Source organism: Agelaius tricolor, unplaced genomic scaffold (genome assembly GCF_023055355.1).
Source record: "Agelaius tricolor isolate 1412-34295 unplaced genomic scaffold, bAgeTri1.0.p SCAF_1, whole genome shotgun sequence".
NCBI classification, from domain to species: Eukaryota; Metazoa; Chordata; class Aves; order Passeriformes; family Icteridae; genus Agelaius; species Agelaius tricolor.
In genome coordinates, this window is record NW_027269261.1 from 88,595,527 (window position 1) to 88,609,163 (window position 13,637).

A 13,637-nucleotide genomic window follows, 5' to 3' on the forward strand; every position below is an offset into this window, starting at 1 on the left:
AGCCACATCCAATTAAAATATTAAGTTAATCTCTTTGCTAGGACTTGGATGTGATCACCAGTTGACCTGCAAGCAGATCTTCTGATAGTATGATTACTTTTACCTACAGTTATTTTTTCCATGGCTGTGTTTACTGAGCTGATAGTGCTAGGATGTGATTAAATGATCTATTTAAGTTTCTTTGGTATGTAAAGATTTCATAAGCAAGAAATAAAATTCTTAACTCTAAATTAGGAGTGTCCACTTTGTTTCAGTGAAAATGTGTGCATATTATGGGTTATTCAGGTGTGGCTGCCATGCAGAACTCTTCCATATTGCTACATGAGCTACCACAATTAGCACAGCCATAGTTAAGTATGTTGCACTGGAAAAAGCAGTCTGGTAGGGAAGCTGAAACTGGTGTCACCAGATCACCCAGGAGCTCCCATTTGCATGCCTAGATCAGCCTATCACTGAATTAGTACATTCTCCCAGCAGAACTACTTGTCATTTCCTGCTAATCCATCAAAGCTTCACCTGGACAGGACACCCTGAGGTGTGTCTTGTGGCTGCTGAGCCTGTGAACAGCTTGGTGTGTGGCATCCATGGAAGCTGGGTACCAGCCTTCCCACAGAAGGGATCTAATAGCATCCAGTTTCCTGTATTTGAGACCTCACTGTATTGAGTTTGACAGTGCTGCTGTGTAAACAGATGTGAAAGGCCCACATTAACATTAATTGTATTACCCATTATTGCAAACTGGACTGTTAAGCAACCAAAACCTGGCTAAAAGCACACATTTCAGTGTTGTGTACACAAGTAATGTTTGCAGTGTTAGACTGTACATCTGCATTTTAAACATTTTGCCTCAAGTCTGCTTACTTTGGCTTGCTGTGTTGCTCTCCCTATTGACTTGTTTTCTTTGCTTGACTTCATTGTGCCTTTTTTTAAACAGCAGATTCTATTCTAAATGAACAGGTTCCTCACTTGCTTCATTGTGGCTGACAGGGCACTTTTCAGTTCATTAAGCTGATAGGTAGAATATATGTGTACTGTAGTGTCTGGACAGCCATGCATGAAATATGTGAAACACTATACTAAAATTCAAATTGCCTCCCAAGCATGTCCTGCCTGTCCTGTGCTGCTTCCCTGGCACTGGCTGCAGGGGGCAAGACCAGCCCTGCCGATGCTCTGTGCATCCTTGGAGCAGCACTGCTCCTCTGAGGAGGGCTGGGAGTCTTTAAGCCACTCTGATGTCTTCAGGTTACATCCAAAGGGGCTTGAATACAGGTGGGCAATGTGGACTCCTGTTTCTGCCCTGCTGTCCCAGGTGAGTCACTCAAGTGCTGCCTTAGAGCACAGGGCTAGAGGCACCAAGGTATGGGTTTGATCCCCATATGGGCATTCACTTAAGAGGTGGACTCGAGGATCCTTGTGGGTCCCTTCCAACTCAGAATATCCTGTGATTGTCTAATTCACTGTGGCCCCCAAACATCTGCACCAGAAAAATGAGAAAGAGTTAGAGGCTGCACAGCCTCTACAGCTAGGAATTCTGCAAAGTTAGCTAAGAGAAACAGCAGGGAGTCGAAGGTTTTCTGGAGGCCATGAAGAAGAGTACTGTATTGTTTCCTTCTGCAGCTATAATATACATTAGGTGCTCTGGTTTACCTAAACACATCAGATGGCCAGAAATTCAAGTCTTGTCCTGAGTAGGTTATTCTGCTTATACGCAGGCAGATTAATTCCTCAGACACCATCTCAAAGGGAAAAGGGCATTCTGTAGAATTCAAAGCTCTTAACTGTTACACTTCTGTTGTGTATGGTGAATATTTTCAGAAGCCTGATAAAGCAAAAATGCTTTGGTCTCAGAGGGAGAGCTGCGTGGGTGCCCACAGAGTAGGTGTCTCCTGGGACTGCCGGCTGGAAGCTGCCATTCTTAGCTACTTGTAGTAACAGTTGTAAGTTTGTATCTCAGTTCTTTAACTGAGAGTGTCTAAGGTGAATTGCTGTTTGCTGGCCTTTGATGAACTGTGTAAGCCTTCCCTGGAGATCTGTGAGATGGGCGGTGCTGAAGTGGATGATGCTGCAGATAAAGCTGGTGCATCCTCTTAGACTGAGCCATCTGAGCAAGCAACACAGAGCTTTCAGATTTTCTCATTCTTACATTTGCTTTGAAATTAAGCATCCAGTTTTTGTGTGTTTAATGAGAACTAATATAAATAAGACTTTTTTTTTTCTTTGTTAGTTCTGTACAACAGTTTGGCTGTGTGTTTTATCATGAGTAAAAGATTTTGGTCCATTACACGTAAACACATCTAACCCTTAGGGTAAGCCATAATGTTGTGCATAGAAGTTGTTTACAGGAACAGTGAGTGGGTGTTCCTCTGAGGTTAAAAAGTGAACTAGATCCAATCTTACTGAAATAAAAAATTACGCAGATTAACTGTTATATTTGGCGGACACCGGCATATGTATTTTTTTATGGGAATGATCCTTTATATTTGTTTTTACCCATGTGATAGTCCAAAGTGAGTGCTTTCAATTGTGGGTCTGATTGCTCTGAGATTTTGACTTGGTACATTAAAGTGGAAATATTTACAAGTTGAAGTTCTAAATTGTGTATTTCAAACCCTGTTTCTTGTGTGGGGCAGCTCTTGGTGTCAAGGGCAAGTTTTGTTTTCCTCTTGTTCTTAGTTTTTCTCTACATTTTAGGAAAGCTCAAATAACATTCAAGACCTTCTGGTTTAATGATTTGTTGTATTGGGCCTTCTCTCTTACTCTAAAATTCTCTTTGCCAGAAACTGCATAGTGGAGTCTTAACTTGAAATTAAAGAAAACAGAATTTATGGACATTGTGCATTACAGTGCTAGGAAAGCATACACTTGTAAAATGAAGTTTTAACTCTATAAGTAAGAGTAGGAAGATTTATTTCAGAGGAATTTGTGCACCTGAACTGTAAGGTCAACCCTTAGATAGGTACCTTGCTCTAAACTGTGAGTGGTACCTAGTGTCAGCAGTAAGGTTATAAATTCTGGTACTTCAATGAGAGGACTACTCCTATAGCAGAATCTTGTTCAAATTTCTCAGATACTGTTCAGAATATACTTGTCCACTGACTTGTTACAGATATTGTTCCGTTAGAATTTATTTGGCATGCCTTTTCTTTTTCATTTTTGGAAAAAAATAATTCAAGTTATATCCTCTTTTACTCTATGTTGAATGATCTCTTGTTCACATATTAACTGAATATCTCAGTTCACCAATATCTGGTTTTGGCCTTCAAAACAAAACTTGATCAACAGTGTGGTTGTATTTTCAAAGAAGAAACAGCAGGAATGTGAAACATACAGTGGTTTTGTGGGGTTTTTGCCTAAAGTTAACAATAGGAGACGTTAGCCATGCAGTATCACAGGTTACCTGAGAGATGGACACAGTTTCCAGAGATGCTGGTAGAGACCTCCTGTAAGGATCAATATGAGACTTGGCATACTAAATTATACCGATTAAGAGATCAATGTTAGTTCTTCCTGATGAAATTCCAATTTTGCCCAGACTAGGGAAGTGATGAAAATAAATGGGTAAACCTTCCATATAGCACTTAGCTTTTTTGGTAAATGGAATAATTTCAAAGTAGCATGTATGTCTGATACAGCCAACTTCTAGAGACAAGGAGTATGTCCATTGGCAGAACAATGGTGAAAGCCTACCTAGAATGTACTGGTTAGAAAAACTATGCTTCATTAAGTAATGAAAATGTTTATTAAAGGTAATTGAATAGCTGAATTGTTTCTTCAGTTCAGAATTTAAATTATTTTCAAATATAAAATGAGAAATTAATTAATTGAATGAACCCATTTTAAAAGGGTGACCAAGATTCTAGCATCAGAATCTTGTTTTGTAGTCATGCTCTCAGAAGATTATTTCACTAGAAGACCAGTGCCTTTCAGGGGTGAGACACTACAAGGTTGAAGTATGTCTTTAATGTAGCAGAGGAAAAACATATTAAAAAAACTGCTATTTGGAAGCCATAGACTAAGGCACCCCTTAACCTCATGCTTTTTTTGTTCACTCTTGATGGTTAAAATAATGGCAAATGGTTGAGATTTTGTTCTTGATCTAATCCAGGAAAATTTACCATTTTAGGTTGAATGATAGCAGGTGTCTGGATAAAGCATGTGTTTTTCATTAGATGTATAAATGAAATGATTCTTTTGTACATGTCTGTGATTCCTTATTAACTTCAATTATATTAATGTAGGGAGCTTGTGGCTTTAGGTCACATTCCGTGGATCCAGTTCTGGGGCTATGGCACAAGAACAGAATACGTTTCTTAAGCCATCATTAATTAATATTTATAGCTTTGTTGATAAGACAGTTGTCTGTGTGGTGTACTGATGTAGTGATAGGGTGTTTGTCTGTTAATGATGCTCACTTGCTGACAGTTTTCATAGTAAAAAGCCTATTACTGCATTGGATCTCATCACTGCCTAATGCAATGAAAGTAAATTATAAAGTAATACTGCATATTTTTTAATTTTTTTTAGGTAATTATCTACGGGGATTTGCCAAAAAATAAAGAAAATGTAATATATTTATCAAATCATCAATGTACAGGTTTGTATTTCTTTTGCTTAACACTTTCATAGATTTTAAAAATCTGCTTGTCTGTTTACTGTGTCTCTTTCCAGGCTTGCCCTAACAAGCAAGAACTTCTAGTTCAGAAACCTTTAATGACATTTATACATACAACATGTACTTTTAGTTTCATCAGTGGCAATTAGGAGGTAATTTAGCTGATTGCTTTGGGCTTTTGTCGTTGCAGTTGATTGGATTATCGCGGACATGCTGGCCATCAGGCAGAACGCTCTGGGGCACGTCCGCTATGTCCTGAAGGATGGCTTAAAATGGCTTCCACTCTACGGGTGGTACTTTTCACAGGTGAGCCTTCACTCTTTCCTTGCTGTTTGTGAGTCAAACATGCAAGATGTACTTTCTCCCTGTTTTCCATGCATGCTGTGAAGGTGTGGTTCTGAGCTGGCATTCAATTATTTGAACATGAAGACAACTGGCTTCACTCAGCGTAGTTAGATGTGTATCTAAGTTGAGAAAGAGTTACTAAAAATTCAGTTTACTTTTCTAAATGAATACTTATAATAGAATTAAAACTGTGGAGTCTATTAGGAGTATTTCAGAATATTCTAAATATTTCAGAAAATTCTAAAACTTTGTTCTTTTCACAATCTAAAACTCCAGTTTGTAGTCATGCTCTCAGAAGGTTAGCAGGTGTAAACAGACTCATCATGCTACAAATTGGAAGGAAATTTGCATTACTGTTTGATGTACTTCTTTGTTTTTCAGTTGTTTAGGTTTTAGCACAATATAAAAGAGAGAAATTGGATTTTAGTGTAGTGTGGAGGAAAGGCAGATCCCACGTCCATGAAAATGTTGATGGTTATTTTGGATTTCAATTATGCAAAAACCTGAGTCTAACAGTATTCCTACCTTTTTCTTTCTTCTCTTTCTGCATAATATTCCTTTTATTCTTTCTAGTCTGAGAGCTCAGCCTGATGTGACTCAATTTTCTACAATTAATGAGAAACAGTGGGCCATGGTCACTGAGCAGCCAACATACTGAGTGGATATGATATTCAGTCTAAAATGGTGGAGAACAGTGTAGATGGCTTACTTCCCTAAAATCCTCTGTGAATCTGTCATGTCTGTTCTTTGCTTTTTCTGAAAGCAGAACTATTTCTATGTGAAGCAAAATAAAATGTAGAGGTGGATGGGTTTGGAAGTACTGTCCTTTTTCTAGGTGAGCAGAAATGGCTTCATGATACTTATCTCAGGGTTTAGATGGGTGCTTAGTTATTAGAATAGAAATACATAGAGTTTTGGGTAGTGGTTCCAAAGTGCTTATTCAATAAGATTTCTCTCCTTTGTCTTTTGCATTTTCTCTTCATGTGTTCTCTGAATATTAATCTGCTTTCTGTCCCTCACCCCATTGCCCAGGCAAAAAAATTAAGAAAAAAAACCAAACCAACCAAAACAAAACAACAAAACAAACAAACACACAGACAAAAACCCCAAATCCCAACCAAAACAAAACTAAACCCCCACATGCTTAGGAAAATATTTCTAATAGAATTAGACAGTTTGATTGAATTTACTGTCAGCCCTGTCCAAGAGGGCAAGAAGGTGGAGAACATTGAGAAAAATATTATGTTGGATATGATTGGAACAACATACTAATTTGTAAAGGAGTGTTTGAAGAGTAGGCAACTACAGGTGTATGTCCAAATAGGAGGATTTACTCTTTCCCTCATCTTTGCAGCACATCCAATGTCTTCAGCTTGATGGTTGAAAATCTTTGTTGTCTTTTGAATGAGCACTTTAGTGAGCAGGCTATAGATCTAGGCTGGAGCATGGGTGATTGCCATAGTTTCTGGTAAAATTGGTATGTTTAGAGAAGTGTATGCTGCAGAGAAAATGAGAAAACTGTTCACAATTTCTTTTATTGGTAGGTCTGCTGTCCCTGTCCCCTTAATAACTACAAACTGTCAGACCCTGTCATACCTCACTAAGGGTATGCAAAAGGAGAAAATTGAATTCTCAATTTTCTAATGCTTGCCCTTAACGCTTCTTTACATTTTTTGTCCACCAAAGTGACTGATCTGCTGCATGGAAATAGGCTTTGTCCTTGCCTTTAGTCATTACAGTGGTGGTGATTTAAGTCTGCTTTAATTGAAATACAAACAGGATATATATTCCATCCACTATCACTAGATTTCCGGAAATTATTTTTTTCAAGATTTTGGAAAATTACTTTTGCTATGTGGCATATCCGGTGCTCAGTTTCCTGAGCTGTATATTGACTGTTAAAAGGAGGTTCCTGTGGAAATTAATCTGAATGTTACCTACATTTTTAATCAAAACATGTATATATTAAATAAAATCTATTCAGATTTGGACTCCTCAGAAAATAAAACTTATGCAAGATTTAGTGGGAAGTGATTATATATACATTTATGTATATATTTAAATCAGTGACACAATTGACAGGCAGTGGTGATGCATATATGGCTAAATGACTGAGACGGGATGCAGAAGGCCTGCAGTGCAAGCTAATAGGTATTTTTATTGTTTTTATCACACCAAACAGTGCAAAAACATAAAACACTTCCTGCCCTTCCTGTTGATGTTCTGTCAGTGATGTCACTTACACTCCACTAAAAGTTTCCAGAGCCACATAATTACGCCATGCTTACGGAATTCATATTCCCTTCCTCAGGTAAACATCCTGTTTGGAAATAAACGTGGTCTGGATGTCCAGGAGAGCAAAATTCAGGCACAAAGGAAGTATATTTGTAAACACAATCCATTGTTGACTGAGAGAGGGGCTTTTAAAGTACAGCGGAAAAAAATTATAACCTTAAAAACAGTACTTCCAGAAATCTGTTTTGAAGAGCGTTCATATATTTGATCTCTTACTGAAAAGGAAATGCAATACAAGTTGGGGAATTTGAGCTGTATACAATCACATAGCTAGCATTCTTTTTTGAGGCAGCTATCTAATAGCAAGGAAAGAAAAGAAACACTTAAATTAACCTATTATGTTCCAAGTCTGATTTATTAAGTAGAATAATTTTCTTTTCCTAAAGCTGTCTTTATTATTTTTGCGTGGATCTGAATTATTTTTTTTGTCCCTATCATTTTCTACCAATTCATCTCATCACTCCTATTTGCTTATACTATCCAGTTCATTCCTATTTATCTTATATCCCTGATGAGGCTGGGATGTAATTTTGAAAAGTATTTTTGATACCCCACAGTTATCTTGACTTTCTGTCATAGAGAGTATGTCTTTATCTTTTCTGTTATCCAGCATCAGCTTGTGTACCCTTTTGGCTGTTCCCGAGTTTTAGCCACATATCCTGCCTGTCTTTAGCTTTGTACCCCTGAGCCATGGGGACCTGCCATGGTGGAGGAGCTGGAGTGAATGCAGGGAACGCTGATCTTGTGATACTTTGTCTGTTCTTATGTTACATGACTCTGTGCTCATTTACTTGAGAAGTGCAAATCTATTTCTGAGCATTAAAATGTCTGACATGCAGCACCAGATCTATCTTTGGTGTCATGGTGTGTGTCCCTGACCAAAAAGTCCAATAGTAACTTCATTTGTCCAAGTTGACAAATCAAACAAGGAAAAGTTGGTTCAGTATTTTTCCAGTTTACTGCAACTGATTAGTAATTTGATGGTAAGAGAATGCCTTAATTCCAGGTTTCACTCATTTATCAAGGCTTGACCTAGCTGAGCTCACAGAGAATGATGACCTACCTATTACATGGAAGTCTTATGTAGTAGATGAATTTTTCCTATACTGAACTGAGTTTGCCCTTCCTGGAAGGGGTGATTGTGTTGGGTGTCAGAATACAGCTGGACTTAAGTCTGCTTCAGACTTCTGTTTCCCTTTAATAGTGTCAGATCTTGAAAACGGTCTTACATGTGGAGTGTGGAGATAACGAGGCTCTCTGTTTGCTACACAGCTGAAGAAACGTTTTTGTGTTCATGTTGCTTTCTGTCTGAAACTGTTAAACTGCTTGTGGGATGGTCCCAACACCATGCCACAGCCAAGCTCAGTGAGCTGGGGAATTCTGTTCATGGTTTTGGTCCCCTGCCAGTCACAGCAGCAGAGCTGAGTGTTAGAGCTGCCTACTTCACCTTGGGAGGGAACCACAGATGATAAAGTTAAGACAGAATATTTAGTATGCAGCTAATGTGTCATTGGCTTTCTGTTCCCTGTCACTACAATCTTTGAAGAACAACTCAAAAGTCACATCCAACACCACTAGCTAAGCAGCCATCTCTCCACACCATGAAAAGAGAATGCTGAAAGCACTTTGCATGACCCCTTCTTCTGCCTTCCTCCTCCTAACCTTTCCAATTTTATTCCTGTCCATGCCAGGGACACAGCTCTGCATACAGCCACCAGTCCTGTTTCTACCATGTACTGTATCTTTTCATGAGATCAGGTATTTGAGTGAGGCTCAGCTCTTAGTAGTTTTAATCTTGCTGTCATCTTTCTGTTAAGAGCATGCAAAACCATAAATGAACAGAAGTTGTCTGACAAATCCCAATACCAATTGTCATGGTGAACAGAAAAGGGTATTACCAAGTTATGGAGTCAGTCAGAAAACCCATGAAAACAATGTACCTTAAACCTGAAATTCTGTTATTTGGAAGCTAATCATGTTTTTTCCAGACTTCATTGTATCAGTAGTTCATAGTTGGTGCATGTTTGTTTACATACTCTTTCTCTGTAGATAAAACAATGTGGTGGAAGAGGGAAATGATAGGGCAAATTTTTCTTTGTGTGTACTTTAAATGAAATTTTGTGATAAATTGTGTGCAACAAGTTATAAAATTAATCTCTTCCAGGACATAGTTTTACTTTTTATAACAATTTTCAGTAAAAATACTTCTACAAAATTCTTTGCTTTGTGAAGATTTTGGTTTACTTATTTAATTATTTTCTTGGTATATAACTTCTTTATTAAAAGTCTGGTTCTCTAGTAAAATGCATGGAGGTTTTCAAAAACTATGCTGGTTACTTTTGTGCTATTGATAAATTTTGAAGTATGTATGTAGAAGTATGATACTTGCATTTCCAGTATTTGCATTAGTTACTATTTAAGAGAGGGCACATAGAATTGAAAGCATTGACCTGTAAGTACTTGCATGTGAGTAACTTCAGTTCTGTGATTTTGCCTTGATACACAAATGAAGCTGCATGTCAGCATTGCCAGGAATAAATACCCTGGGGTGACTTCTAATGCCATCTTCTAGTTAATCACTTAGCACCTTTAAACAAGACACTTCAAGTGTCTAATGCATTGGGGGGGTTTTATATCTGATTTTTATTTAAACGGATTTTGTGAGCTGAAGTATATGCAAATGTAAAATTAGTTTCACATGTTTTTGTGATAAGAGAAACTCTTGTAGGCAATTTGCAGCGTGAGTCATAAAGATGAGTTGTCATTGTCTCTTGTTTGTTCTTCTGTCAGCTATTCTACTTTAAACTACTTAAATATTTAATGCTTTCCCCTTTTTTTTTCTCTCTGATAGCATGGAGGAGTCTATGTAAAAAGAAGTGCCAAATTCAATGAGAAAGAAATGAGAGAGAAGTTGCGGGCCCAGATGAAAGCTGAGACTCCAGTAAGCTTATACCTTCCTTCTCATTTCTTTGACTTTTTTAATGGCAAAGGCTTGTTGGAGAAAAGAGCCATGCCCGATATCCACAAACTACTAAGATGGTAATCATGGATTTGTTTTCTTTCTGTGTTTTTACAGTTACTTTCTGTGATTAGAGTGATACCTCTAATTAAACTAAGGAAAGTTTGACTGGTTCTTTATGATTGACAGCAGCTTTGTGGTCCTCTCTGTAGAGGACAAGGGGGGTCTGGACTTAGAACATGAACTATAGTACCTTCCTTGAGAAACCTCTATTTCAAAGGAGAAACCCTCTGTTTCAAAAGACAACATTTTGACTACTGTGTGCTTGTCAGAGACTGATACACTCGACTTCTAAAAGTCAAGAACCTTTCCTACCAAATGTTAATTAGTCATCACAATGATCAATCATTTTTAATGGCAGTGACATCTTAGAATTGAATAACTTTGTCTGCTATGCCTGGAGGAGGGAAAAAAAACCAAAACAAACTCTTGATAATTTTCTATTTGAAGAATGACTGTTACTGCCAAGTGACTTTTCTCATGACTCCCTGTATGGTTTGTGGCTCAGTAGTTAGAATCACTGTGCTTGCTTCCATTACTTGCTGTGCATTAGACTTTTTTCTTCCTTTTTGGCCAAGCTAAAAGAAAACAACTAAGCAAGCCTTGATATAGAACAGTGAAACTTCCACTTTATTTAAAATTGTGTTATTAGGACTTAGGCTCCCCATATTGTCAAAACTTTTATATCCTGAGACTTGGGTAAAAGGAGTTCATGGGCTGTTTTGACATTCATAGTAGTATTTTTTTTTCTTATGTGGAGATGGTGAGTTTATCGTTGTGCATGTGTCTCTGTTGAAAAAGTAAATTGACCTTGTGCTTACTGAGGGGCTTAAATGAGTAAAGTGTCCCTATTTCAGACAGTGCTCAAACTCTTTTTGTCTTCAGTTAAGATTTAACATTATTTTTTTTGTGTTATAATTAAGAAAAGAAAGTTCCAATTGTTAGCATATAAGTTAGGCCAGAAATACATTACAACAACTAAACAGTATCTAATCAAGGATGTTCATGGAGAAGATGGTCATATTCAGTGGTGGCAACCTGCACCCTCATTAGCAGGGAGGGTTCTGGGATATAAATAGGCTGTGTTGCCTCATTATTTGCCATATGTCAGTGGTAAAGATTCTGCTTGCTGTAAAACTTGGGATGTAATGGAATAAGCAAAGGCTGCTTGCAGGATGTATGAAACATGCTTGTTGTCATCCCCCTAAGCAATTTTTCCTCCTGCAGAGTGCTGGTTAAGTTCATTTTAGTTAGTCTGGATGAAATAAGCCAGCAAGGTGTTTTCCTGCATAGGCCCATGGCTTTCTTGCTAGCTAAAAAGACAGGTTCTGCTTGAGTCTGGCTTTCTGCCTTCCCTCTGCACCCCCTAAAAAGCAGGAGTTTGTTGTTATTATAAGGTTTACATTGTGGTAGGAGTATTAATTTGAAGTCTGTGTTGAATTAATCTCCTTTAGAAAAATGTATATTTTTCTTTTAATACAATCTTGGGAAGATGTGCCTAGAAACTCTTCTGATTATGTCCTTGGAAACCTGTACATGGTGTTCAGCCTCGCTGCAGTGTGTCATTTTAGCACAGTTGGAATGTAAGGAGAGGTTTAAGCATAATGCTTTTCTTTAAAGATAAGAACTGATGTGGGTTCTGCTTTCCATGTGGTTAGTAAGTGAAATAAATCCAGAAGTCTTTGTGGAATCATCTTTCTTCTCCCTCCTGAGTTGTGTGTAGATTGAAAGCCTATACCTAACCTATCAAAGTTAGTGCCTAGTTATTATGAGACCACTTGGGTATGCTTATTTTTTGCTGCTGTTTAGCTCTCTGGGAGTTTGGTGCTGTTGGAAATGAGCACAGAACCTGGATCTGGATACCAGGCAGTTGTTGCCATTTGCCTCATATTATCAGGCATTGCAGTAGAGAAGAGAAATAAGTATTGCAGAAATTAATTATTTAAAATCTTTCAGTGAAATGTATAGGGAGTGACACTTAAATTTACAAAACCAAAGTTGTTAAAAGCCTGTTTACTGAGGCAAATGTTTGCATCTGCAGGGGTAAAAGACACAGACCATTGAGCTGTCATTTGAGGGAAAACTAAACTTCTTTTAGCCCACTTTATCTGAGAATTTAAATGTAGATGCTCTTAAATGGCCTTTAACCTACAGTTACTACTGTAGAACGTGATAACCTGTGTCCTTATTGCATTATTCATGCAGTTCTGAAACTGAGCATGACATTTACAAGCAACCATATTGCTTTTAAAATGAAGACATTTTGATCAAGTATGCCCTGAACTCATCAGCTTCATGCAAAAATAACTAATCTATGACTCTGGAATTTTCATGCACTATATGGTACAGCTCAGGGTGGACTTTCCTCACTGTAGTGGGCAGCTGGTGTAGCTTAATCATTCTGAGTGTACATGGTGGAGTTCTTTCTTTAATGTGGTGCTAGAGATGAGCTGGCCTTTCAGCTGCTCAGGAAAGATTTATATACCAATAAAGAAGAGATGGACGGGAATCTGTGTTAAGGGTCACATTGTTATTTACAGTTTCTCTCCGCATACAATTTAAACAAAAGAATCCAGATGATTAATGTTCAGTCTGTCTGGAGCCATCCCTTTTCCCATTAAGAAATTGAAGATGTGTAGGAAAACAGAACCAGTCTTCTGTTCTCCTTAGCACAGCAAGTTCTTTACTGCTTCTCTGTGGACCTTTTTTTTTTTTTATTTTAAAGGTATGACAAGTAAATTTGAGTTAAAACTGACAGACAAAGTAAGGCTGCCTCTTGGCCTCTTACATGCACAGTATGAGTTGCTCAGTGCTCTGATATGCCTCTTTTTGTGTAGACAACAGTGGACTGCATGATTTTCCTTGCTCACCTTGTCTTGTGACTTGCACCCACCTGTCTGCTATAAACAGCCCCTTTTCCTGCCCTCAGCTGTGCAACTGGCCCACGCCTCTTCCCAGATGCAGCCCAGCAGTGTCAGACAGGCACAAAGCTGATAGCAGACTGAAACATTGTTGCACCTGTGTTTTCTTAGTGGGCATCTTGAACTAATATATTTTCTTAGTTGTTTCTGGAAGTCACTTTGCTTTTCAAACTCTCATTGAATTATATGCTTAAATGGTGCATTATTAGGACTTCTGTTGATAAAACTCACTCAAGATGTGATTTGGTTTAAAATTCCATAAAATTTGACTGATTGCTAACAAATTGCAATCATATGTCTTGTGACTGAAAATGTCACTTCTATTTTTTTCATCATGCATCCAGAGTAGGAAATCTGCATTCTGAGATGTGGGATTTAACCCTGTGCAACCAATATTTAGCTGATTGCTATGTGTTTTGGTTTTGTCATTCATTCAGTCATAGAA

At 37.9% G+C, this 13,637-nt stretch overlaps 1 protein-coding gene across 1 annotated transcript in view; it reads left to right on the top strand.

Moving 5' to 3' along the window:
* The window catches only part of AGPAT5 (1-acylglycerol-3-phosphate O-acyltransferase 5), a 54,501-nt gene that overhangs the window by 10,609 nt on the left and 30,255 nt on the right, over positions 1-13,637 (top strand). Inside the window, exons 2-4 of the mRNA XM_071442229.1 lie at positions 4,525-4,594; positions 4,803-4,918; positions 10,104-10,193. Coding sequence (XP_071298330.1) covers positions 4,525-4,594; positions 4,803-4,918; positions 10,104-10,193 — 276 coding nt within the window. The remainder of the gene's footprint in view (positions 1-4,524; positions 4,595-4,802; positions 4,919-10,103; positions 10,194-13,637) is intronic.